Raw genomic sequence first — 23,502 nt, 5'->3', positions numbered from 1 at the left:
TCGGGAGACCCGCCCTGGTCGGGCTGGGGGCAGTTTCATCAGTAAGGCATCTGGCCCTTAAGTTCCCAACCCCTAGCGGAGTCGGAACATTGAAAGGAGACCAGTTAGCAGGGAGGGAATGCTACAGCATCTCCTTGAGAGGAAAGAAATAGACGAGCGCACAAGCACTCGTCATCATACAAAACAAAGACGGAACGGTCTTAGAGATTGATGAAGAGATTGATCCAAGGATTGAGGAGAAAGTTGACCTCGAACCTTTAGAGGAGCTCGAAGAAGTTCAGCTCGAGGAAGTTGATCCTTCAAAAAAGGTGAAGGTCGGAAAACACCTCCCAGATGAGACGAAATAGCAATTAATTTGCTTTTTGAAGAAAAACCAGGATGTCTTCGCGTGGTCACACTCAGACATGGTGGGGATAAGCCTGAATATAGCAAGCCACGCACTGAACATAGACAAAAGCTTCCCCCCGAAGCAGCAAAAGCGAAGACAGCTGGACGAAGACAGAAAGAAAGCACTAAAGGAGGAGGTTGACAGGCTAAAGGCAAACTGATTCATAAGGGATGCTTTTTACCCTGACTGGGTAGCGAATCCGGTGTTGGTCACAAAGCCTAATGGGACGTGGCGAACCTGTATTGATTACTCAGACCTCAACAAAGCTTGCCCAAAAGACTGTTTTCCGTTACCAAGGATTGACCAGCTCGTGGATGCCACGGTGGGGCATGGCCTGATGTCGTTCATGGATGCTTATTCTGGATATAACCAGATTCCCATGCATGCCCCCGACCAAGAACATACGAGCTTCATCATGGATAAAGGGCTATACTGCTATAATGTCATGCCATTCGGGCTCAAGAATGCTGGAGCCACATACCAGCGGCTCGTAAACATGATGTTTTCAGAACAAATAGGGAACAACATGGAGGTTTATGTTGATGACATGCTTGTCAAGTCTCAACTTAACAAGAACCATGTTGATGACCTCGAAGAGTGCTTCGGCGTGCTCAGGAAGTATAACATGAAGCTAAATCCTCAGAAGTGCACTTTTGGGGTGTCTTTAGGAAAATTTCTGGGCTTTATTGTAAACTCTCGTGGATTTGAGGCTAACCCCGACAAGATCAAGGCCCTGATTGACATGCCCTCGCCTCGGAGGCACAAAGATGTCCAAAGCTTGACTGGCAGGATGGCAGCCCTAAGCAGATTCATCTCGAAATCTACGGACCGTGGTCTTCCATTTTTTAACTTATTAAGGGGAGGTAAGAAATTTGAATGGACGGAGGAATGCGAGCTGGCTTTTCAGGAGCTCAAAAAGCACCTTGCAGAACAACCCATCCTGTCGAAACCTGAAACGGGAGAAATACTGTACCTATACCTTTCAACCACCAAACACGCGATAAGCGCAGTGCTCGTTCGAGAAGAAGAGAAGGTGCAAAGACCCGTCTACTACATCAGTAAAAGATTACTGGGGGCAGAGTCAAGATACCCATTGATGGAGAAACTCGCGCTCAGTTTGATTCATTCATCTCGGAAACTCCGCCCCTACTTTCAGGCGCATCCCATCCATGTGCTGACTGATCAATCGCTTAGACAAGTCTTGTCTAAACCAGAAGCTTCAGGTCGACTTCTTAAATGGGCTGTTGAGCTCGGACAGTTCGAGATCACCTACCACCCGAGAATGGCCATTAAGGCACAGGCATTGGCAGACTTTATAGTGGAATGTACTGGAATAGCCGACGACGAGGTAATAACCATGGCCCACGAGCTGTGGAAACTTTACGTCGACGGCTCATCAAATGAAAATAGAGCGGGGGCAAGGGTCATTTTGGTTACCCCCGCAGGGAGCAGATTTCATTCTGCCTTAAGATTTGGCTTCAAAGCGTCAAATAATGAGGCCGAATACGAGGCTTTACTCGTGGGACTTCGTATAGAAAAGGAGCTCAAAGCAAGAGCTATACATTGCTACAGTGACTCCCAGCTCGTGGTTAATCAAATCCTAGGATAATACCAGGCTCGTGGAACAAGAATGGCAGCTTATTTGGAGAAGGCAAAATCCGCGTTAGAGTGTTTCGAATTCTATACAATCGAACAGGTTCCCCGCGAGCAGAACTCTAATGCAGATGCCTTAGCTCGACTCGCCACATCTACCGAAAATGAAGAACTGAATGTTGTACCCATAGAACACCTATCAACACCTAGCATTAACGAGCCAGAAGAGGAAGATATGTGTATGATCGAAATAGAGCCGACTTGGATGACCCCAATAGTTGATTATCTCGAAAATGGAGTCCTCCCAAAAGATCGGAACTAGGCTCGAAAGTTGATGTATCAACTTCCCCGTTACACCATTTTGGACGGAAAGCTGTACAGAAGGGGATATTCCATGCCGTTACTTAGGTGCGTAACCCCTCTTGAAGCTAAGAAGATCATTGAAGAAATTCATGAAGGGTTCTGCGAAGATCACACCGGCGGGCATAGCCTGTCCAAGAAGATCATACGCCAAGGATATTTCTGGCCAACCATCAAAATGGATTCTTTCGAGTACGTGAAAAAATGCGACAAATGTCAGAGATTCGCCACGATACCCCAGGCTCCACCATCCGAGCTGACCATGTTGACTTCCCCATGGCCCTTCGCAGTATGGGGCATCGACCTCATAGGCTCTCTCCCAACCGGCAAGGGCGGAGTAAAATATGCTGTGGTCGCCGTGGATTACTTCACAAAGTGGACGGAGGCTGAACCATTGGTGACTATAACTTCAAAAAAGATCCTTGATTTCGTGGTAAAAAGCATCGTGTGCCGATATGGGGTACTAAGGAAGATCGTATCCGACAATGGAACCCAGTTCGATTGCGACTTGTTCACCGACTTTTGTGAAAAGAACGGCATAATAAAGAGTTTTTCATCAGTAGCCCACCCTCAAGCGAATGGCCAGGTCGAGGCTGTAAACAAAACTCTCAAAAGTTCTCTGAAGAAAAAGTTGGAGGAAGCAAAGGGACGGTGGCCCGAAGAATTGCCCCAAGTCCTTTGGGGATATAGGACCACAGCTCGAACATCAACGGGGCATACCCCGTTCTCCCTAGCATGCGGCTGCAAGGCAATGTTGCCCATCGAGGTCGAAATTCCAACGATCCGAACTCAGATTTACGATCAAAGTTCAAACCACACTCAGCTTGAGGAAACCTTAGACCTGATTGAAGAAAAGAGAGAAGAGGCTCAGCTGAGAAACGCTGCTTACCAGCAACGAACTACCAGGTATTTCAACAAGAGGGTTCGAGATCGAAAGTTCGGAATGGGAGATCTGGTGTTAAGACGCGTATTCTTGGCAACGCGAGATCCAGTAGCTGGGGTGCTCGGGCCGAATTGGGAAGGACCATACCAGATAGAGTCAATCATCCGTCCCGGTGTGTACAAACTTGCGAGATTGGACGGGAGCCTGGTACCACGAGCATGGAATGGCGAACACCTTAGACCTTACTATCAGTAGTGTAGGAAAAGTGTTGCCTATAACCATGAGTTTATATTTGTATTAGTTTGTTTGCATTTTTATTTCCATCAAATAAAGATTTATTTCATTCAATATATTATCTTTTTTTTTTTTTTTGCAATCTCTCTTAATCTAATAACCTATGGTCACACTCATAGGATATTAAGGGGGCATCATTGGTATATATACCATCAGCTTAAAAAATAAAAAATATATGAAGTATTTGGATATAACCAGATACGCGAGCTTAGATAGTTCGGACATAATCGAGTTATCAAAAACATGAAGTATTTGGATATAACCAGATACGCGAGCTTAGATAGTTCGGACATAACCGAGTTATAAAAAACATGAAGTATTTGGATATAACCAGATACACGAGCTTAGATAGTTCGGACATAACCGAGTTATCAAAAACATGAAGTATTTGGATATAACCAGATACGCGAGCTTAGATAGTTCGGACATAACCGAGTTATCAAAAACAGAAAATGTTTGGAATTAACCAGATATGCAAACTTAACATGTTTGGAACAAACCAGCCAAAAAACTAATCGACGATAAGTAGGAACCTAAACCTACTTCGGGATAAGTCAAGATCGAGGCTGGAATATCTTAAATAAAAATAGTTTCAAACTCTTAACCTTGGAATAAAAACCGAGGACGAGAAAAAGTAACTAAGCAAAAAAAAAGATATAACCAAACCATTCACGTCACATACCATATAAGTACTTTCGAGTTCATGGTTAAAGTAACATCCGACGTTGATGAATAACGAGGTCGGGAGCGGATAATTTGAACAAACTATGCATGAATGCATCGAGTTTCGAGCCTAAATCCACAATATGTTTGTATGAATAAATAAACATTAATAATTCATCCATATAAAATGTGCAAAATATTTCGAGCCAAGAAATGTAAAGCATATAAAAGTCAATGTTAAAAGAAATTGTATCAGCCCCATGGGCATAAATTAAAATAGTTACAAAAATAAGGGGACGCAGCCCCAATAAGTGATTTCCCCGAGATCAGATTTAAGAAGGAGGAGTCTCCTTGGCCTTCTCAGCATCAGTAGCACTGGACCCCCCAGGACGAATAGCATGACTATCCTTCTGAGCAGCCTCTCGAGCAGCTTCACTTGCCTCAAGACGGGCATTCCACCGCTCAACATACGTGGCCTCAAGAGGACCTAGGAAGCTAGTTTCGAGGTCGGCATTATCAACCCAAATTTTGTACATGGCTTGGTCGACCGCTCTCTCCTTCTACTCTTTAAACTCGTCCAGGAGGCGGGCCTTCTCACTCTCCATGATGTCGAAGGTAGCAGATTTCTCCTCTTCGAGCTTAGCATTAGCCTTCTCAAGATGAGTCTTCGCCTGTTCAAGCTCGACATTCGTCTTCTCCAGCTCCTCGAGACGGGTCTTCATTTTTTCAAGGTCGGACTTCGAGTCCTTGAGTTCGTCAGCCATCTTAAGCTGGAGATCCTTCGACTTTTGGGCCAGAGACATGCTCGTGTGCACCTCGTTGGTCAGCTTATAGTTAAGCTGTGCTGAAACGACAAGGGCCTGAAATACAAAGAACGAATTAGATCGCGAGCTGAGACACAAACATTTAAAGGAGAGTTGCGAAGGCTACCGCAGCAGTGAGTTCGATACTCTTATCATAAAGAGTATTGCAGTCCGAGGCCTTGTGCACGAGGTCCCAATGGTCGGCGCCGAAGCCTGAAAAGCTCTGACCCACTCGAGAGAGGACATCCGAGCTGAGCACAGCCCCTTGGGTCCCAGCGGCGCCATCAAGCACGAACTCCTCAATATGAGGTCGGGCCGTCGGCAGCTGAACCTTGGAGACAGAAGGTCTCTTCGGGGGCCAACTGACTGTTATTTGAGTATCGGTCGGAGGAAGCGAGATGGGCGCGGTTGAGCCAAACGCATCAACCTGAACAATCGGTTCCTCAGTTTTGCTCGCAGTAGTCTGGGCCGTTGGGGTCTTCTCGTGGCGTTTGGGGATCTTGGGTGGTCTGTTGGACCTCCGCGGGATTCTCGGACGTTTACTCTTCTGAGCTCCGGATCCCTCATCGCTAAAAAGCACAGCGTCGAGGTCGGAGTCCATGGCACCTGCACAGTTCCAATCAGAGTTAGACATAATGATAATAAGCATGGAAAATAAAAAAAAAAACCAAGTGAAGAAAAGACCTAACTGGAACTCTTCCCCGAACTAGAGCTCGGGGACCATGAAATTCCCCCATATTCAGAAGAAGCAGGGGGAGTACCTTCCCTATAGGTGGGTGATAACCTCGAAAGGTCCCTATAATCGTTGGTCCCGTATTGGACAGCTATCTCGTTCCACATCTCGTCCGAAGTATACATGGTGTCATACTTCCCGAGCCCACTATCAAACCTATGGACACAGTCGTCTACCCAACTCCATATGTAGAAGTGGTATCTATCATGTGGGCATGAGACTAACCTATTGGGCTTATGCCTTAGTAAGGTGGGGGACCACATTCTCGAAGTATGGAGGGCTTTACCTTCATCCGAGTCTGAGCTCGAGGCTTCGTCATTAGCCTCGTTCCCCGATGGCGGACTCCGAATGCGAACTGGAAGTGGGGACCTCACCTCTCTCCTCGGAGGGAGGACGCTTGTGGGCAGCGGCACCTGCTCCCATCGTTCATACTTTTTATTAGACCAGTCAGAGGTAGATTGGCCCTCCCCCAAAAGTCCGCATTTTCAGAGCTTATCCTCATGTAAAAGGTACAGGAGAGACCTCCTACCATGAGGGAGTTGGAGTAGGGTCTCCTTATGTCCCTTCATTGTCTCGTCAGGAGTGGGACGCTGAAAATTGGCTGAAAAGCAAGATACATTTCAACTAAGTACGGATCTAAGAGCTAAAATCTCGAGCACAGAGATAAAAATAACGGGGAATACTTACGAATCCGCCTGAACGAGTAGTGTCGAGACGGGGACAGACCGTCTGTCCAGAAGAAGGCCTTTTTGAAATTAGGCGGATGATTGGGAAGATCTTCAAAGACCTTCTTCTCCTTGGGATAGCTCGAAAGATAATAAAAGCCATCTCCTCCCCGAGCTTGGGAGGGGTTGCTTTTCAGACAAAAGAGATATAAAATCTCTTGAGGCGAAGGCCCTTCCCACGATAGCTTATGGTATAGCGACCTCAGGGCAGACAGCACCCTGTAAGAATTGGTGTTGAGCTGGAACGGAGCCAACCCAACGAAATCCGTGAAGTCCTTGAAAAAAGACTTCAAAGGCAACAGTGCCCCCGCCCTCATGTGTTCCTGGCTCCATGCCGCGTATTTCAGTTTGGCGTCGCGGCCCCCAGGGGCGAAACAGCTTCGTTCGTGGTCGGCCGGAGCTCGACACTTCAAAGAACCAGACAAGCTGAGGCCATGGTGGGCCAAGATGTCAGTTATCTGACTAGTCGAGGTAACCGAGCTCCAATAGTGCTCGGCCTCGAACATTTCTTTCCTTGGCTGTGAGGAAGAAGGTTCCCCCATTAGTGAAAATTGAAGTTCTCCTGGATTGAATGCGACAGTGACCTTTAGTGCAGGTTCGAGGGGAATCGGCCTAGGCCCTGAGTTGGACTCTGGATAAAGAGCCTCCCAAAGAATTCTCCACTTCTTCTCTATGACCTCGTCTATTTGGCGGCGATAATGAGCTCGAATATCCTCCTGCTCGCGCGCAAGCTTGTACTCCCGTATCCGACGTTGATTCCGGGCGAACAACGATTCTGGGCTCGGGGTTTTTGGCTCGTAAGGGATTGCCAGCAACGACCCCCACCGTCTTTCCAGATTCTGTGACATCTAGCGAGAAAGAAAAAATGGTGAGGGCCATGCATGCAAGAATTACGAGTTCGATAGAACGAGCTCAGAGTTTAGGTACAAAACAAGCTATATACTAAGACCCTTATTGAAGAGTCAGGACGTGCGTTCCACGAGAAAGGGAGGAGAGTGGATAATTTTTTGAAAATCCCAAAAATCAGGGGAAAAAGAGTGGCGGATAACCAGAAAAGGCAACCTTGGGTTTCGTGCATTTGTCAAAGCCAAGGTTTTTTACCCAAAATCTTGGTGTACAAGAAACGTCTCTTAAAATTTTAAAACCCAGAAAACAGGAATCTTGCTCAAACATCAAAACTGGGTGTGAACCAGTGATGTAAATTCAGTATGGAAATCTAAAAAACATATGAGCCTATCGGATAAAAATCCCCTAACGTATTATGCTAAGAAAATAAACTAGTACATTCAAAGACACAGCAAGAACAGTACGAATAAAAACTGGCAAAAGGGAAAGCAAAGATTGCACACTTACACAATAATGGCGATTGCAGGGAAATTGCTGACTGAAGGAGAGGCTGCAAATATGAACTCACGTACTCGAGCAAACCGGAGGTTCTTTGCTTTTTTGGCTGAGAGAACATGCACGAAAGATAGAGGTTTTCTAGGATGGCCTCTGGTTTCGTCCTTTTCTTTTCTTGCTCCTGGTGAACGAAAATAAAAAAGAAGATGATGAATGGGGTCTCATATATATAGATGGAAAAAGGGGATTAATCTGGGGCGTTGAATAAAATCCTTGCAAGATCCAACAGATGAGGATTACTGATAAGATGGTACCGAAAAGGTGGCAGACGAATGATCGTGGGCATGTTTCCAAGGTACTCAAGTATCATAAGTGAGCAATACCCAACTGACGCGTGTCCATTTTCAGGAGTATGACGGTACGGTTCCCGAAGAAAGTAGTTCAAAAGTTTCCTTCTCTTAGGATTCGAACAAATACTTTTGAGGGGGCAAGATGTTATACCCAGATTTCGAGCAATGTTAAATGTGACCTCGAAAGCTGGATTCGCAGCGAATGAACCCGTAAAGTTCGAAGTATGCTCCAGGATTAAATATCGAGCCTGCAAGACTCGAGACGACCTTGAATGTGGTGGCCTCGGAACGTTCACGATCTCAAAGGGTAGCTCCCGAGACGCATCTATCCTCAGGAATGACCTCGGATCAGGGGGTCCGAGCCTGACGCACGTACGATCTCGAAGCCATGTGACCTCGGGAGATGTCATTAGCTAGAAAGCTGATGAGAAATCTAGGAGATTAAGGCCTTGGAGATATATGATAATGACTTTGAATATCTATAAGTGTTGTTTATAAGGGGCGCATTCTGCATTTATTATTGTAAATCCCTTAAAATCATGGGATATTATTCGATTAGTTATACGCCCCCTGGTCTTCAGGGGACGTTTCCTTTTATATCGGATTGCAGGCATTTAAAGCCATTTATTTTATTTACACAAAAAGAGTAACTACCCAAAATATGTGGGATAGTATTCTGCATCCTTCTCTATAAATAGAGAAGTCATGCACCATTGTAAAGGACCGAAATTCTGAACCTTGAGAGAAAACTCTGAAGAATTCATGCTTAAGAATTTTCAGAGATAATCTTGAGTTTAATAACAGAGACTCGTGGACTAGGCAGATTTAACTGCTGAACCACGTAAAAATCGTGTTTTGTGTTGTTATATTTTAATTGGTCATTACTGTTTGTTGTTTACGTGCTCTTCTTTCACTGATTGACGAAAAACGGCGTCAACAGAATTATAACCTTCCTTTGAGATTATTCACATATTACAGTTCATCATTTAGCACTAATCCATCTCATTTATTCATATAATTATCTGTTGCCGAAGAACCGCGTCAACACATTGATATAACCATCTTACAATAGTTCAACCCTCTAATTAATTAGTTCATAAATTAGAATGGAAGAATTACCATTTTACCTTTCTAATTTACTTCTTATTCCTTAAGTACCATTAATTCACTAGTGAATAATTAATCTATAATCTAATTATAGATTTGAGCTGAAAATTATTCAGTTCCAGAATTAACCCTTAAGGGAACTAATATACGATCCATTAGGAAATATTAGATTCCATATTGTTGATACATGTGTTTCCAGCCATCCATGATATTAAATCCCCAAAACAAAAGTCATTAGCCTCAATCTATGAAGAGACCTTAACGAATGAATAAAAAGATTTAATAAACATAAACAGGAGTTCATGAACACTCAGGATTGATGTTGATTTATAAATGATCATCAATTATGATATGAATTACAAATCTTTATTATTAAATGGTTTTTGGATAAAGACTTTTATTCATATCGGTCATTGTCATATATAATCATATTATATAAAGACCTTTACCGAGATGTCTTACCACATCAATAATCCAAATCTAGATTATTTGTATCAATCATGATACTCAGTAAACCGTACTTACAACCCTAATTAAAGAATTCCATAACTTCAATTTGTTGTGACTATTTTTATTCATTCATGTGATCTTAATTCTCTCGTACTAATACAAGATCACATTCTCAATAATGAATACGGAATTTTTCTGATATTTACAAAAAAAAAAATTATTCAAACAATAATTTAATAATCTAAATATAACAATAATAGACCATTGTATTTATTTATTCATTGAAATAATAAATGTCTTTTACATGCTTTTAGGACATACTCCTAACAAATGGTCACATTGATTCCCATTAATTCCAAAATGATTTTTTTTCTCATGGAATGGATAAAATGAATGAATCAAGAATGAAGAAGGAATGGAGAATGAATACTAAATAATATTTTTTTATTCTTTAATTAATAAATATGTGACCGTCATGTCATCAGGTACACCTTCCAAAAGGTTGAAAAAGTTAAAATTTATTTTTAGAAATATTAATTAAAAATTATAAATATGGATTATTGATCGTAATACAATGATTACTGTTAAAGTAATCATCTATGAGTAGTAACCATTAAGAGTGCCCCCATATATATATTAAAACTTGAATGAGTAACTAGTAACCCTGATAGGAACATCCAAATTCGGAAAGAAAAAAGTAGATATGAAAATGTGAATGAGTAACTAGTTACCCTGATGGGAGCATTCAAATCTGAAGAAAACTTGAATGAGTAACTAGTAACCCTGCTAGGAACATCCAAATTCGGAAAGAAAAAAAAATAGATATGAAAATGTGAATGAGTAACTAGTTACCCTGATGGGAACATTCAAATCTGAAGAAAAAAAATCCAATGAAAATGTAAATGTGTAACTAATTACCCTGATGGGAACATCAAAATATGAAAACTTGAACGAGTAACTAGTGACCCTGATAGGAACATCCAAATTCGGAAAGAAAAAAATAGATATGAAAACATGAATGTGTAACTAGTAGCCCTTATAGGAATATCCAAAGTTGGAAAGAAAAAAAAAATATAAAAACATGAATGGATAACCAGTTACTGTGATGTGAATATTCAAATTTGAAAAAAAAAATGAGATGAAAACATGAATGGGTATTTGGTTACCCTTATGAGAACATCCAAATTTGAAAAAAAAATCATATATGAAAATGTGATTGTTATTAGTTACTTAACCCAAACATGAAAAAAATAGTCGTGATCTTTAAAAAAAAATGTAAAAAAAAGTTAGATCAAAAAAATTGATTTGATTTTTTTACGTATAGTAAAAAAAATAAGTACAATAATAAAAAATGATAATAAATAATAAAATATTTTTAATTGAAGGGGAAGTGACTTAATAAGAAGTTTTTTCCAAAAAAGTTTGACAAAGAGTATTGAGAAATAAGACATCAACGAGAAAAGAAGTTGATGAGATAAAAACTAAAAATAGTCAATGGAAAATGTATTTATGATTTTAAATTGTAATATTAAATTATGAAAAATAAACATTAGACAATATAAAAACAATAAAATAGATTAAGTTATCTTTTTAAAATAATGAGTTAATATTGTATACTGAAACTAATATAAAAATAATAAATTAAAAAAATACTTAAATGACAAAAAAAATCTCTTAATTTAAATAAACTTAATTAAAAGTAAAACTATGACATAAACTAATTTTTATACAAAGATATAGGAAATTAAATCATAAAATTAATATTTAAAAAAAAAAGCCATAAAATAAATTCTTTTGAAAAAGTCATTTTTGTAAACCTGTTAAAAAAACTCATAAAAGATTTAATTTCCTCTTATTTGGGGCTCTTGGGCCTGGAGATCGTGTCCTGATTTGATTTGGCTGAAGCCCGACTTAGACTTAAACATGAAATTACAATTTTGCAACACGCGGGCACGACGAGCGCAAGGTCAAGGATTCAACCCCAAGCCTCCAACTCCAAAAATAGTTGCTGCCTCCATTTCCGCCACCGGGACTAGACATCGAACACTTGAGCTGCGTTACCAACCTTCACAAGCTGACATGGGACGCGGCAGGGCTCGTACTCAGAGAAAGCACTTCAAAGATAAGAGAGAAAACGTCTGGAAGCGCCCCAAGTCCGACCCTTCCTCCGATGTCAACAACGACAACGACAACGGAAACGGCGGCAGCAATGGTAATAATGGTGGTACACATTGGGAGCCCTTTGCAACTCAAAACCCTGGTTTTGATTTGTATTACAAGGTATTCTCTTTTTGTATTTGAGCTCATACTATATGTGTTTATACAGTATACGTATGATGTTACTTGTATTCTGCTTTTGTAGGTGTAGGTTTATGGGATTGGTGATATATTATGATTGTTTGAAGTGGGTTTGGGGCATGTTGTTCTTTTAATTATGAATTGTTTCTCTTTTGGTCGTTACACAAATGGGTATTGTTATTTTTTTTAATAACTTGTGTTTAATGTAGGCGCAAGGGATAGTGTCCCCAGATGATTGGGACTCATTCATGGGAGTTCTTAGAACGCCATTGCCAGCTGCTTTTCGAATCAACTCCAGGTGATTTTAATAGAAACTAGGGACATAGAATTCGTTTATTCTTTTCTGTTGTTCTATATATAGAGTTTACTTTTTGAAGTTTCGGAGGTTTATGGTTTAATGAAATTATATGTACGCGTGTGGTTTGCAGAAAGAAACATGTAAAGAAATTTTATTCGTTTATTTCAAGTTAAAAGATATTTGTTTTGGTAAATGCATCCTTTTTTTCTTTTCAAAATTCATTGTGTTTATGTCAATGTCAATGTCCTAGTCATTGAACTGGTTTTGACATGAATCAGATGGGGAATTTATTTATAAGCTGTAAGCATTCTGATCATTGTGTATTTATGAATTAGTTTATTGGCCTTTCCCCTAGTCCTTATATGAATATATTGATAGGAGTACAACTAAATTATCACCAGATAGTTAGATACTAATAGTTATTCTTACACATTTCTAGCCATTTGTTTACCACACACTTAGCTTAAACTCATGAGACTCTTCGCTGAGATTTTGGTAGTGATGATTGACTGAAGCTTTGTCTCCTTCTCCCGATTTTGCAGTAGCCAGTTTTATAAAGAAATCCGATATCAGTTAGAAAATGACTTTATGAAATCTCTTCAGTCTGAGGTAAGTCAAATAATAAATTTGTTAGTTTGGCGTAGTAACATGATGCATCTTTTGCTACTATATGTAATGCTTAACCTTTTTGTTTTTTTTTATTTTCTTCTATTTCTTTCTCTTATTACTATTTTAAAAAAATATTACCATGTTCAGATCAGTGAGGGTGAAAAGGAGGCTATTAAACCATTGCCTTGGTACCCTGATAATCTTGCTTGGCATTTAAATTTTTCCCGGATGCAGCTAAGGAAAAACCAGAATCTAGAGAGGTAATAATTTATAATCAATTGTGCTATATGCAATTCAGTAATCCTATGTAAACTTTTGATGTACCATTTACATCCTGATTTAGAAATCCTGTAAAATATTGCACTTGCAGTGGTGGTTCATTTAACTTTTAGTTGTAGGCTTAGAAAATGAAATCTTGTAAATTTTACATGTATAAAATGTAGATGCAACGATCACACTTTTTGGTACACTTCTGAATTGAATAGGCACCCAACTTTTATAGGGTTTTGTTGTGTATTTGATATGAAGCATGATATTTATGCATATATACTAAAGTTTTGATTGTTTCCATACCATTCCTAAACTTTCTTTCTGTTTCAGATAGACCTATTTTTCTAATGCAATGCTATTACTAGTACCCTATAGAATGATATTGGTGTCCAAAATGATAGCAGCTGCTTGGGTTTACTGAATCATACTTGATCGTGGTCATTTACAATTCGAGCTCATTCTGATCATCATTATATCATTATCTCAGGTTTCATGAGTTCTTAAAGCTGGCAAATGAAATCGGAAACATAACAAGACAGGAGGCTGTTAGCATGGTAGGCCTACTTCTCGCGGTTTGTCACTATGGAGTTTTACTTACAAGTTTTTGTTTTTTTTGTTTTTACAAATGCTTGCCTATACCATATTAATTGTTACATAGTGATACAAGGATTTCTACATTTGGTCTTAGTATTATTTATTTAGTTTTTGGGGGGTGGGGTTGAAACTTTGTAGACTCCTTTACTTTATCTTATAAATTTCTCACCACTCCTTGCTGCGTCACAGGTGCCTCCCCTCTTACTTGATGTATCTGCAGATCATTCTGTACTTGACAGTAAGCAATTTGTTTGTATTAAAAAACTTTTCTTTTATTTTATTTTTTCTAAGAAAATTTTATTGAGGGATCTCTCTTATTAAATTTTTGGCAAAATTGCAAGTTTAAATACTTTTTCACATAAAGAATAAGATTATATTTCCTTCCCTTTTTGAGCTAAAAAGGAAAAGTACATTACACAGATGGAAGATGAATAATCTCTGTTGGCACTTTCTTATTGAAAAGTCTCCTCTCTTGTTTGTATTCTTAAGTTAATAAGATTGCTTGTCTCTGTGGTATAAGTTTAACATTTTGATAACTTATTCATTTAAGCACAAAACAAAAAATCAAAAGAAGCTTTATTTAATTATTACTTATCTAGTTTGTTCCATTTTTTCTCAGTGTGTGCTGCTCCTGGTTCGAAAACGTTTCAACTCCTTGAGATTGTATACCGTTCAAGCAAATCAGGATCACTACCTAGTGGACTGGTTAGTAAAGTTAGTTTATTTTGTTTTATGTTCTCTACCTTGACTTTTGTTTAGTCTGCTTTCTTTTACTAGTCTACTGTAGGATTTTGCCTTTTGCTGTGAGTCGCTTGGATAATCTTTTCCTGCTGTGTGATGTGCCTTTCTCCATCCTGTTACTTTACTTTGCGTGAGAAGTCCTCTCAATATTTTCCTTTTACTAGGTTGTAGCAAATGATCTTGATGTTGCAAGATGCCATCTACTTATTCACCAAACCAAAAGAATGTGCACCGCCAACCTCATTGTCACAAATCATGAAGCTCAACACTTTCCCGGCTGCCGATTAAACAGAAGTCATTTTAATGCTTCTGAAAAAGTAATGGAAGACTCAACTATTAGCCAACTTATGTTTGATCGTGTATTATGTGATGTTCCTTGTAGTGGAGATGGTACCCTTCGCAAGGCACCTGATATGTGGAGAAAATGGTATGTGAATTTCTTGCCACACCCTTTTTTTTTAAAAAAAAAATCTTTGTTTACTTATAATGATGATGAAATCTGTTTTATTAATATACAGGCATACAGGACTGGGCAATGGGCTTCATAGTCTACAAATTCAGATAGCCATGCGAGGTACCTTCATTGGAAATAGTTACTTAATGCTATCTGATTTAGGATATGTAGGTTGACGTTCCCCCTCCCCTCTTTTCAGGCAATTATAAATGATTGGTTGTTTTGAGAAAAATAGTAGGGCCAAGCTCAAGCAAGTTATATGCAGAATGATTACTATGTGTAAACTTTATATTTTTTGAGATTGGGCCTCAAATTTGCAAAGCCTAGAAAAATTTGCTTCCCTTGTTTGATCTAACAGTCTATTAAATAAAAATCTTGATGCTGATTTGAAACCAAATATGTGTCCGGCAGGGATTAGGATTGCTAAACCTTTCTGGCTGGAGTGGGTTGCTGATGTTGCTTATGCACATTGGTCTATCTAGCTTATTTTCTGAAAAATCCAGTAGAGCTTAACTTATGAGTGAGAGAAGGCCTTATTCTAAGCTGATGACGGATATGAATAGAATGCACCAGGAAACTATAGGCCTTCCCTTTTAAGTTTTAACTTCCAATGATACATTAGTTTTAAATGTCTTGCGTATAATTTCTCATTGCATATTATACATGTATTATAATGTCCTTATTTATCGAATATAAGGGTTTATATAGAGTAATTCCCTACACATGTTATTATTGAAAAAAAAATATATTGCTATTAATGTACTTCCTTGAACACCCCAAGCATCTTGCTCATTTAGTCATGTATTTACATAGTTTTTTTGTTTATGCTTTAAATGAAAATAGGAGATTTTGCTCTCAAGATTTTATTTGTTTTTATCATGCTCTGTGAGCACCCAAACTTAACATAAGATGGGTTGATTAATGCAGGTTTAACTTTGCTTAAAGTTGGTGGGAGAATGGTTTACTCAACCTGTTCAATGAATCCAGTTGAGAATGAGGCTGTGGTTTCTGAGGTATATTTTGGTTTGTTTATTTCTTCTCTAACATAAAATTGTGGCCATCTCTTTCATATATAATTCCGTGAAGGTCTCTTCTGCATGTATGTTGAGTACTGTATTGAATTGGACCCCTATTGCACATCTATGTATGTGCTGTTAATATTTGTTTTCAGCTTTGTATGTTTGGCATGTATAACGTTGTTTAATGTGAGCTGATTTATTTATCATTGCCTTGTTTGTTTTGAAGTCTATGTTTCATGTTAAATGAAATGTAGTGGAAGTACTGTTTGCATTATGTATGTCCGAGGAAGAAGTTTTACATTGTTGTTTTCTGTAGAAGAATTAAAGTCATTCAGATAAATTATAATGACTCCTTGTATTTAACTAGAGTAACAGAAACTCACAATTAAGATGGTGGCCCAAACTCTGCCGGAATGAGAAAAGTTGAACCTCTATCAAGTAAAACACACACATATATAAATCTATTATGTCCAATTTTTAAAATCTAGAGAACCCCTTCTATTCCTTGATTATCATAACTGCTACTGTTGCTAAAGGACTTTTATTAATATATTTGGCCACAGTAAAGATTTATTTACATTGATCACGAGCTGTGGATTTCTGTCCAATAATTCTATCAATTGAATTTCTGTAGGAGAAAAAACAGATATTTGCGTTAATTATGTGGAAAGAAAAAGCTACGAAATTCAATAAATTATACTTCATTGAACTGACTACCATGGATTGTTTTATTCAGATTTTGCGCAAATGTGAAGAGTCTGTGGAACTATTGGATGTCTCTAACGAACTTCCTCAACTTGTTCGGCGGCCAGGTCTCAAAAAATGGAAGGTTAGTTCTTATTTTTTCTAAAGTTGATTTGCTCTGGTAAGTGAATTATATTATTATTTTCTTTCTTTCCACTAAAAAAATGTTGTAGGGCAAGATTAGAAAATGAGCGTGAAGAAGATAATAGAAGAACATATTATCTTTAGAAAGAGAAAACAGTAAAATAAAGGGAAGAGAAGAGAATCAAGTGGGAGATACCTCGCAAATTCATTCACAATAGTCTTTATAGAATCCACATACCTAGGCATTTATAGATTGGTAATTAAAAGTTTAAATCAAAGAGGAATTTAAATTTACAAGTTAATAAAAAAAACATAATAGAGCTCCAGTGGTTAAGTGTGTGCAAGTGGTTTGGAATTCAAGCTCCCATAACTTCTTTAGATAAAAAGAAAACTTAACAATAATGAATATTATTATAATAATAATGTAAGGTTATTTATATTATTCTGATTTTCCTTTTTTTTGGGTTATCATGTCATATTCTTTCCCTAAAAAGTGTCTGATCAAAAGGAAGATTAAAAGAACTTTACAAATACTGGTCTTTGACTGGACTTGGCCTAGTAACTTTGTTATCCAACAGTAAGTTGTAGAGTAATTCTTGACAATTACAAGTTGCAACTACCTTACCCTTTCTGTAACTAATGTTTCAAACCAATATGCTCTGACATACAGGTACGTGATAAGGGTGTCTTGTTGGCTTCGTACAAAGATGTTTCCAAATACCGTACAGATGCGATTGTTCCCAGCATGTTTCCTTCTGGTAGTAGCTACAGGGATGCAATTGAAAATGACAATCCTGGTATGGAGCCAGACAAAGAGGATGAGAATGGTGGAAATGGTAATTGTGAAGATTCCTTACGTTCAACAGAGGACTCAAGTACAGCTGATGACCTAGATGAGGAAGTTTCTAATTTTCCACTAGAACGTTGCATCAGAATATTGCCTCACGATCAAAATACTGGAGCCTTCTTTATTGCTGTCTTTCACAAGCATTCCTCACTGCCAGGTGCATTCCATATTGTCCAAATCATGCAGTTTATCAAGAATTCATGACTATTGATCTTCTTTATTGTGTCTGGGAGGTGTTAAGATAATTGCAAAATAGTTGGTGAATTAAGGATTATGTGCTCATGCTATTATCTGAATACAAGTATATCTTTCACCATATGCTTTTAATTTTGTTTTTTCATTTCCACCCAGTTGCTGTTCAGGAGAAGCCGAACTCTCAGAAAGAGAAGTGCTCTGGAAACAATGGGCCACTTGAAGATCAACAAAAGCAGGTCGCTGAAGATTCAAATGGGTTGGAGCCTGACTACAATGATGTTACCAATGGCCAATTTCCAGAAGCAGCTCGAGAGGTCAATTTGATTGATATTAAGGATGATGCTGTTTTGGCACCAGATCTCCTTGTTGCATCTGAAGAACAAAATTTAGTAGTCCAAGATCCTGGGGATTTGATAGATAATGAACCAGATCTCTCTGTTACATCTGAAGTACAAGATTTAGATGTAGCCCAAGAACCTAGTGACAGTAAATCTGATCTCAATAAAGTTGGAGGGAAAAGAAAGTTACAGAGACAAGGCAAGTGGAAAGGGGTTGACCCTGTTCTTTTCTTTAAAGATGAGGTTACTATCAGTAACATAAAGGCATTCTATGGCATTGATGAATCTTTTCCATTGACTGGCCATCTTGTGGTGAGAAATCTTGATAATAATCACGTGAAGAGAATATACTATATCTCAAAGTCAGTTAAAGATGTTCTTCAACTGAACTTATCTGTTGGACAGCAACTTAAGATTGCATCTATTGGCCTGAAGATGTTTGTAAGTTTTTCAATTCAATCAAATATGTTTTCTTTCTTTCTTTTGCTAGAAATGCCTGTTGTGTGTTATTATTAGGTATCTAGAATCAAAATTTTGCCATTTCATCTTCTTTGTTTATACCATGTGTGGCGTTTTATGTTTTCTCTAGACAAATAAGGTGAAAGAAGTTGGATGATTAATTCCTGATGAACCTCCTGTGGTAAATCAAGTACCTGGCCTTGAGGTTTTGATTAATGACAATTCTCCCTAGATGCCTATGTTTACTTTATGATGTAGATAGAAACTTCAGGCCATCATTAATACTACAGTAAACAATATTTTAAAATCATACCAATCAGGGATCATCCGTCATTTTTCTAGTATGCAATGATATGAGACTGCTATACTGTTTATATATGGAAGCTATCTGATTTGCCTTCCCTAATAATAAACAGGAACGACAAACATCAAGAGAAGGTAGCTCTGCACCCTGTATATTCCGGATATCCTCTGAAGGATTACCGGTTATTCTCCCATTTGTTACAAAACAAATCCTATATGCATCCCCTGTAGACTTCAAGCATCTTTTGCAGTATAAATCCATCAAATTTGCAGATTTTGTTGATGCCGAGTTTGGCAAGAAAGTTTCAGACTTGTTGCTAGGAAGCTGTGTAATAGTTTTGGGGAAAGGTATGTGTCATTATGTATTGATGGGTGAAAATTGTCTTTCCCTTGGTTATTACTCTCCTAAACAAGTCCAATTTCTACAGATGGTCAGGCAACATCGAGCCCTATCGAAGTAGATGAATCAACAATTGCCATAAGCTGCTGGAAGGGCAAGGCCAGCTTGACTGTGATGGTCAATGCTGTTGATTGCCAAGAAATGCTAGAAAGAATTTCAGCATTGACTGAAATCGAAAAGGAATCAGCAGTGAAGGAAGACGGAAGCCCTTCGGAATTGGTGGTGGATGAAGAGGACAAAAATGATGTTAAAAAGAAAGAAGACAAAGAAAGTATCCAAATGGCGATTGATGGTTAAATAAACTTAAAATTTTGACATTCGTAGTGCATTTTATGTTGTACTCTATTATTTTTTTTTGGTAATTGATACATTGCACGACATGCATAGACGTTGTTTTTTCCATTTGATTTGCAGATATGCACATTGGATCAATTCTATATGATAGCTGTTTTTTTTTTGTTAAATACACATTTTTTTATTATTATTTTTTTTCAATTTTACTAACTTAAGTTTTAATTTGTATTATTTGAAAGTTTTATAATTACAAAAAGGGGTATATATGGCAAAATTACATAACGTTTGTATCTAGTATGAAATCAATCTTTTTTTTTTCCTCGTGTGGAAAATACCCAAACATAGTAAAACAAGTATCCAAGTTTTAAAATATCAAGTCTAGAAATGATGCATTATCCTTTTTTTTGTATTTAAGAAATTAAATTGTTGCTCGAACCCTAGTTAAATCAAATTTAAGTAATATGATAAGCTTAACGTGAATTAATAAAGCCTTAATGTGAATTAATAAAGCTTATCATATTTGTTTAAATAAGTATACTATAAATTAACAAATTAAGTAGACGTATTTGAAAGTTAAAAATAATGCAATAATTTGAACCGAGCAGACAAGTCCAACTCGGAAGCTATATTAAAAATAGATAAACAAACTGATTTCACAATTAATTTTGCAAACTATTTAAAAGTGAAAAAAATACAAGTTCTAATCGATAACCTCCTAAAAAAATAGGAATAAAAACAAAAATAAATGGATGCTCGTCCTTTCGAGCATATAATTGTCTTGGCCCCAAGGACCTGATCAAGATAATAATAATAATAAGAAAAGAGTAGAGATCCAATTGTTGGCACCCCAAGGTAACTTCGTCTCCTAGCTCTTTATCAGTGCAGAGATCCAATTGTTGGCACGCCAAGGTAACTTCGTCTCCTAGCTCTTTATCAGTGCAGAGATCCAATTGTTGGCACCCCAAGGTAACTTCGTCTCCTAGCTCTTTATCAGTGCTTGCATCTTGGATAGTTGTCTAAGTAGCCATTTTGGCAGCATGGCGAGCTTTGAACTTCTCTATGAACATGTCGCGAGCCGATTCGAGGAAGGAAAAATCACCTTCAGGGTTGAAAGTCAAACACGATAGCATGCCACCTCAAAGTACTCCTCCTTCTTAGCTTTAAATTCCTGCTCGAGGCGGTTATTTTTTTGTTCGATTAAACTAGTGCTATTTTATTCTCTTTTGCCAGCTGGGAACATTTCTTGATAAGCTCAAACTCAGTTTAGTGAGCTTTCTTCACCTCTCCTTGAGCACCCTCCAGCTGGACTCAAGTTTAGCGACTTTGTCTTGACTCTCCCGCAACTCATTCTTAGTTGAATCCAAGGCTATTTCAGCTTGTGCTTGAGCCTATTTGGTGTCTATCACGGCCTTCTCGCTCACTGCAACGTGAGCACATACCTGCTTGGAGTAACGGAGGAAGTCGAGCATGGATTGCAAGCAATAAAACGCATGTGAAGATATAATATAGTAAACAATAAAAGAGAGAGAAAGAATGTTTCGAGAAGTCTATACCACAGTTAATAAGGCATTAGTCCTGACTTGAATTGCAAAAGAGCTCTCACTCCTCAAGAACTTCCAATCTCTAGGAGTTAGGATACTCAATAATTGGTTGACCCGTGATATTTTTTACGAGCCAAGACTGGGGTCGAAAGCACCAGCTGAGTGATGGAGGCTGAACCTGCTTATAAGGTGCCGCGAAGAACCTCTTGGAGATTTGATGGCTGGAACCTTTGAGAATCGGGGTAGCAGTTAGATGGGTCTCAGGATCTTTGCCTTTACCCAAGCTGGATGTTGCCTCACTTAAAGGAGGAGGAATTTCGCTGGGCTTGGTTGAGATGGATATATTTACAGCCTTCGAAGGGGGAAGAGGCATTTTTTTAATGTCCTTACTCCGACATTGTTTTTCGCTCTTGACCTTGGGCAGATTCTCGCGCAAGTCGAACATACCTGACTCCATGGTGTCATCAACAAATAAAATAGCATGAGTCAAAATGAAGATGTTGTGATAAAAATCAAGTTATAACTAAGAGCCTACCCTGAACGCTATAACTTGGATGAATGTTAGTAGTTAAGGAGGTTTAGGGAGGTTTTGGTTTTCAAATCAAGGGAATAACTTTTGGATCACTTAGAGTGTTTGGCACTTTAACTAAAAAATTGGTTTTTGTTTTTAAAAGATAAAATCAGTTTTTTGAAAATAAATAAGGGTGTTTTGCATTGTTTTCAAAAAACAATTTTTAAAAACAAAGTTACAAAAAACAGAAAATTTTGAGAACAACAAAAAATTGTTTTTTGTTGTTCTCAAATTTTTTTTCCTAACTTTACTTTTTATTTTTCATCATTTTTTCTTTCAAATTATTTTATCTCATTATTTATTACAAATTTTTAAAATATTTTTCTCTTTGTAAATATATTTGTTAATTTTTTATTTAAGATTTAAAAAAAAAAAAACTAAAAAAATTGTTTTTAGAAAACATTAACCAAACAACTCTTATTTTTTGAAAACTACAAAAACAGTTTTCTGTTCTCATTTCTGAGAACAAAATTTTGAAAACAAAAAACAGAAAACAATGCCAAACAGGCCCTTAACTCTTCATCTCGACAATAAGGAGACAGCTCAGAGAGGTCTCGCCAATCATTTGACCCATATTGGTATAATCCTGGCCATTCCCAAATGGCCTTGGAACTATACTTGGTTTGTTTTTCAGTGAATCCACTATCAAATTTATGAAGTAAGCGATATACCCTAGACCAAATAAAGAAATTGTGATTAAATCACGGAGTGACACTAGAATATTGGGGGAATGTCCCATTCTGCTCGATTATTAAAATTACCTCTGCCATCATAGCTGGTAGGGGTTTCATTTGTAATCTCGATATTCAACTCGCTCTTCCCGTGAGGAGATTCATTGTCCGTTGATTGAGATTTTGTTTTTTAAAGCTCGAGGCCTTTGGAGTACTTAGGTTTCTTTTCCTTGATTTTAGGGATGTAAATGGGGCGGGTCTGCCCCGCCCCGCCCCGCCCCGATTAGTTTCTTGGAGCGGGCCGGGTCGCCCCGCCCCGGCTTAATCGGGGCGGGTCTGCCCGCGTCCCATTTGCCCCATTTAATTTTTTTTTTTAAGAAACATTAAATTATAATTTTAGAATTTTCCCCAAGCCTAAACATTATTTTTTATTGTAATCTTTATATTTTACACTTGGTATCAACTACACCATCAAATATTATATTTTGTTTTTTTATTTTAACATTTACAAAATAAATACAAGAATAATGATGAATTATATAAAACATATTTTTCAATATTTATAATTCTTTATAGTCTATATAGAATTAAAAATATTCTAAACCACATATAAAATGTCAATTTTACGTACTATGTATATAAGTAGCATGAGAGAATTGAGTTAGAGTAAAAAAAAAAAAAAAAAATTGAGGCGGGGTAGCCCCGCCCTATTTAAATTCCTAGCGGGTCAGGGCTGCCCCGCCCCACCCCGCTTAAATTCATAGCGGGGCGGGGCGGGGCGGGGCGGCACCCCGCCCCGAATTCCGCCCCGTTTTTACCGGGGCAAAGATGCCCCGTCGGGTCGGGGCCCCGCCCTGCCGCCCCATTTTGCCATCCTTACTTGATTTGGGAGGAGGAGGGATTGGTACATTTGTCCACGATTCATACTTCGTAAGCAGATGATCAATGGTAGTTTCATCAACTCTGAGAAGACTACAATCGTGAAGCTTTTTCTCAGGCAAAAGATAACTTAATGACCTTTGTCCATAAGTGAGCTTGGCTAATTATTCTCGGAGCTGTTGCATGTAGGCGACGCCTCTGGT

The 23,502-nt window shown here is 38.3% G+C and overlaps 1 protein-coding gene and 1 long non-coding RNA gene across 2 annotated transcripts; one reads left to right on the top strand and one right to left on the bottom strand.

Moving 5' to 3' along the window:
* The first annotated feature begins 11,631 nt into the window (after positions 1-11,631).
* LOC133805778 (uncharacterized) lies at positions 11,632-19,782 on the top strand. Its single transcript, XM_062243936.1, has 15 exons — positions 11,632-11,970; positions 12,198-12,286; positions 12,829-12,895; positions 13,043-13,155; positions 13,653-13,719; positions 13,949-13,997; positions 14,379-14,464; positions 14,665-14,927; positions 15,019-15,074; positions 15,882-15,967; positions 16,710-16,802; positions 17,472-17,805; positions 18,000-18,622; positions 19,057-19,291; positions 19,372-19,782. Exons 1-15 carry the CDS (start codon positions 11,770-11,772, stop codon positions 19,638-19,640), a joined length of 2,631 nt encoding a protein of 876 aa, XP_062099920.1. The 5' UTR covers positions 11,632-11,769; the 3' UTR covers positions 19,641-19,782.
* Positions 19,783-20,272: 490 nt separating this feature from the next.
* On the bottom strand, positions 20,273-21,800 carry LOC133805784 (uncharacterized). Its single transcript, XR_009879001.1, has 2 exons — positions 21,191-21,800; positions 20,273-21,076 (listed from the first exon to the last, which is right to left on the bottom strand). It is a non-coding gene; the product is annotated as an uncharacterized LOC133805784 (long non-coding RNA).
* Between the last annotated feature and the right edge of the window lie 1,702 nt (positions 21,801-23,502).

This window comes from Humulus lupulus, chromosome 1 (assembly GCF_963169125.1).
Source record: "Humulus lupulus chromosome 1, drHumLupu1.1, whole genome shotgun sequence".
Taxonomy (NCBI): Eukaryota; Viridiplantae; Streptophyta; class Magnoliopsida; order Rosales; family Cannabaceae; genus Humulus; species Humulus lupulus.
Note: the sequence above shows the minus strand (reverse complement) of the source record. Positions and strands in the feature narration are given on the sequence as shown.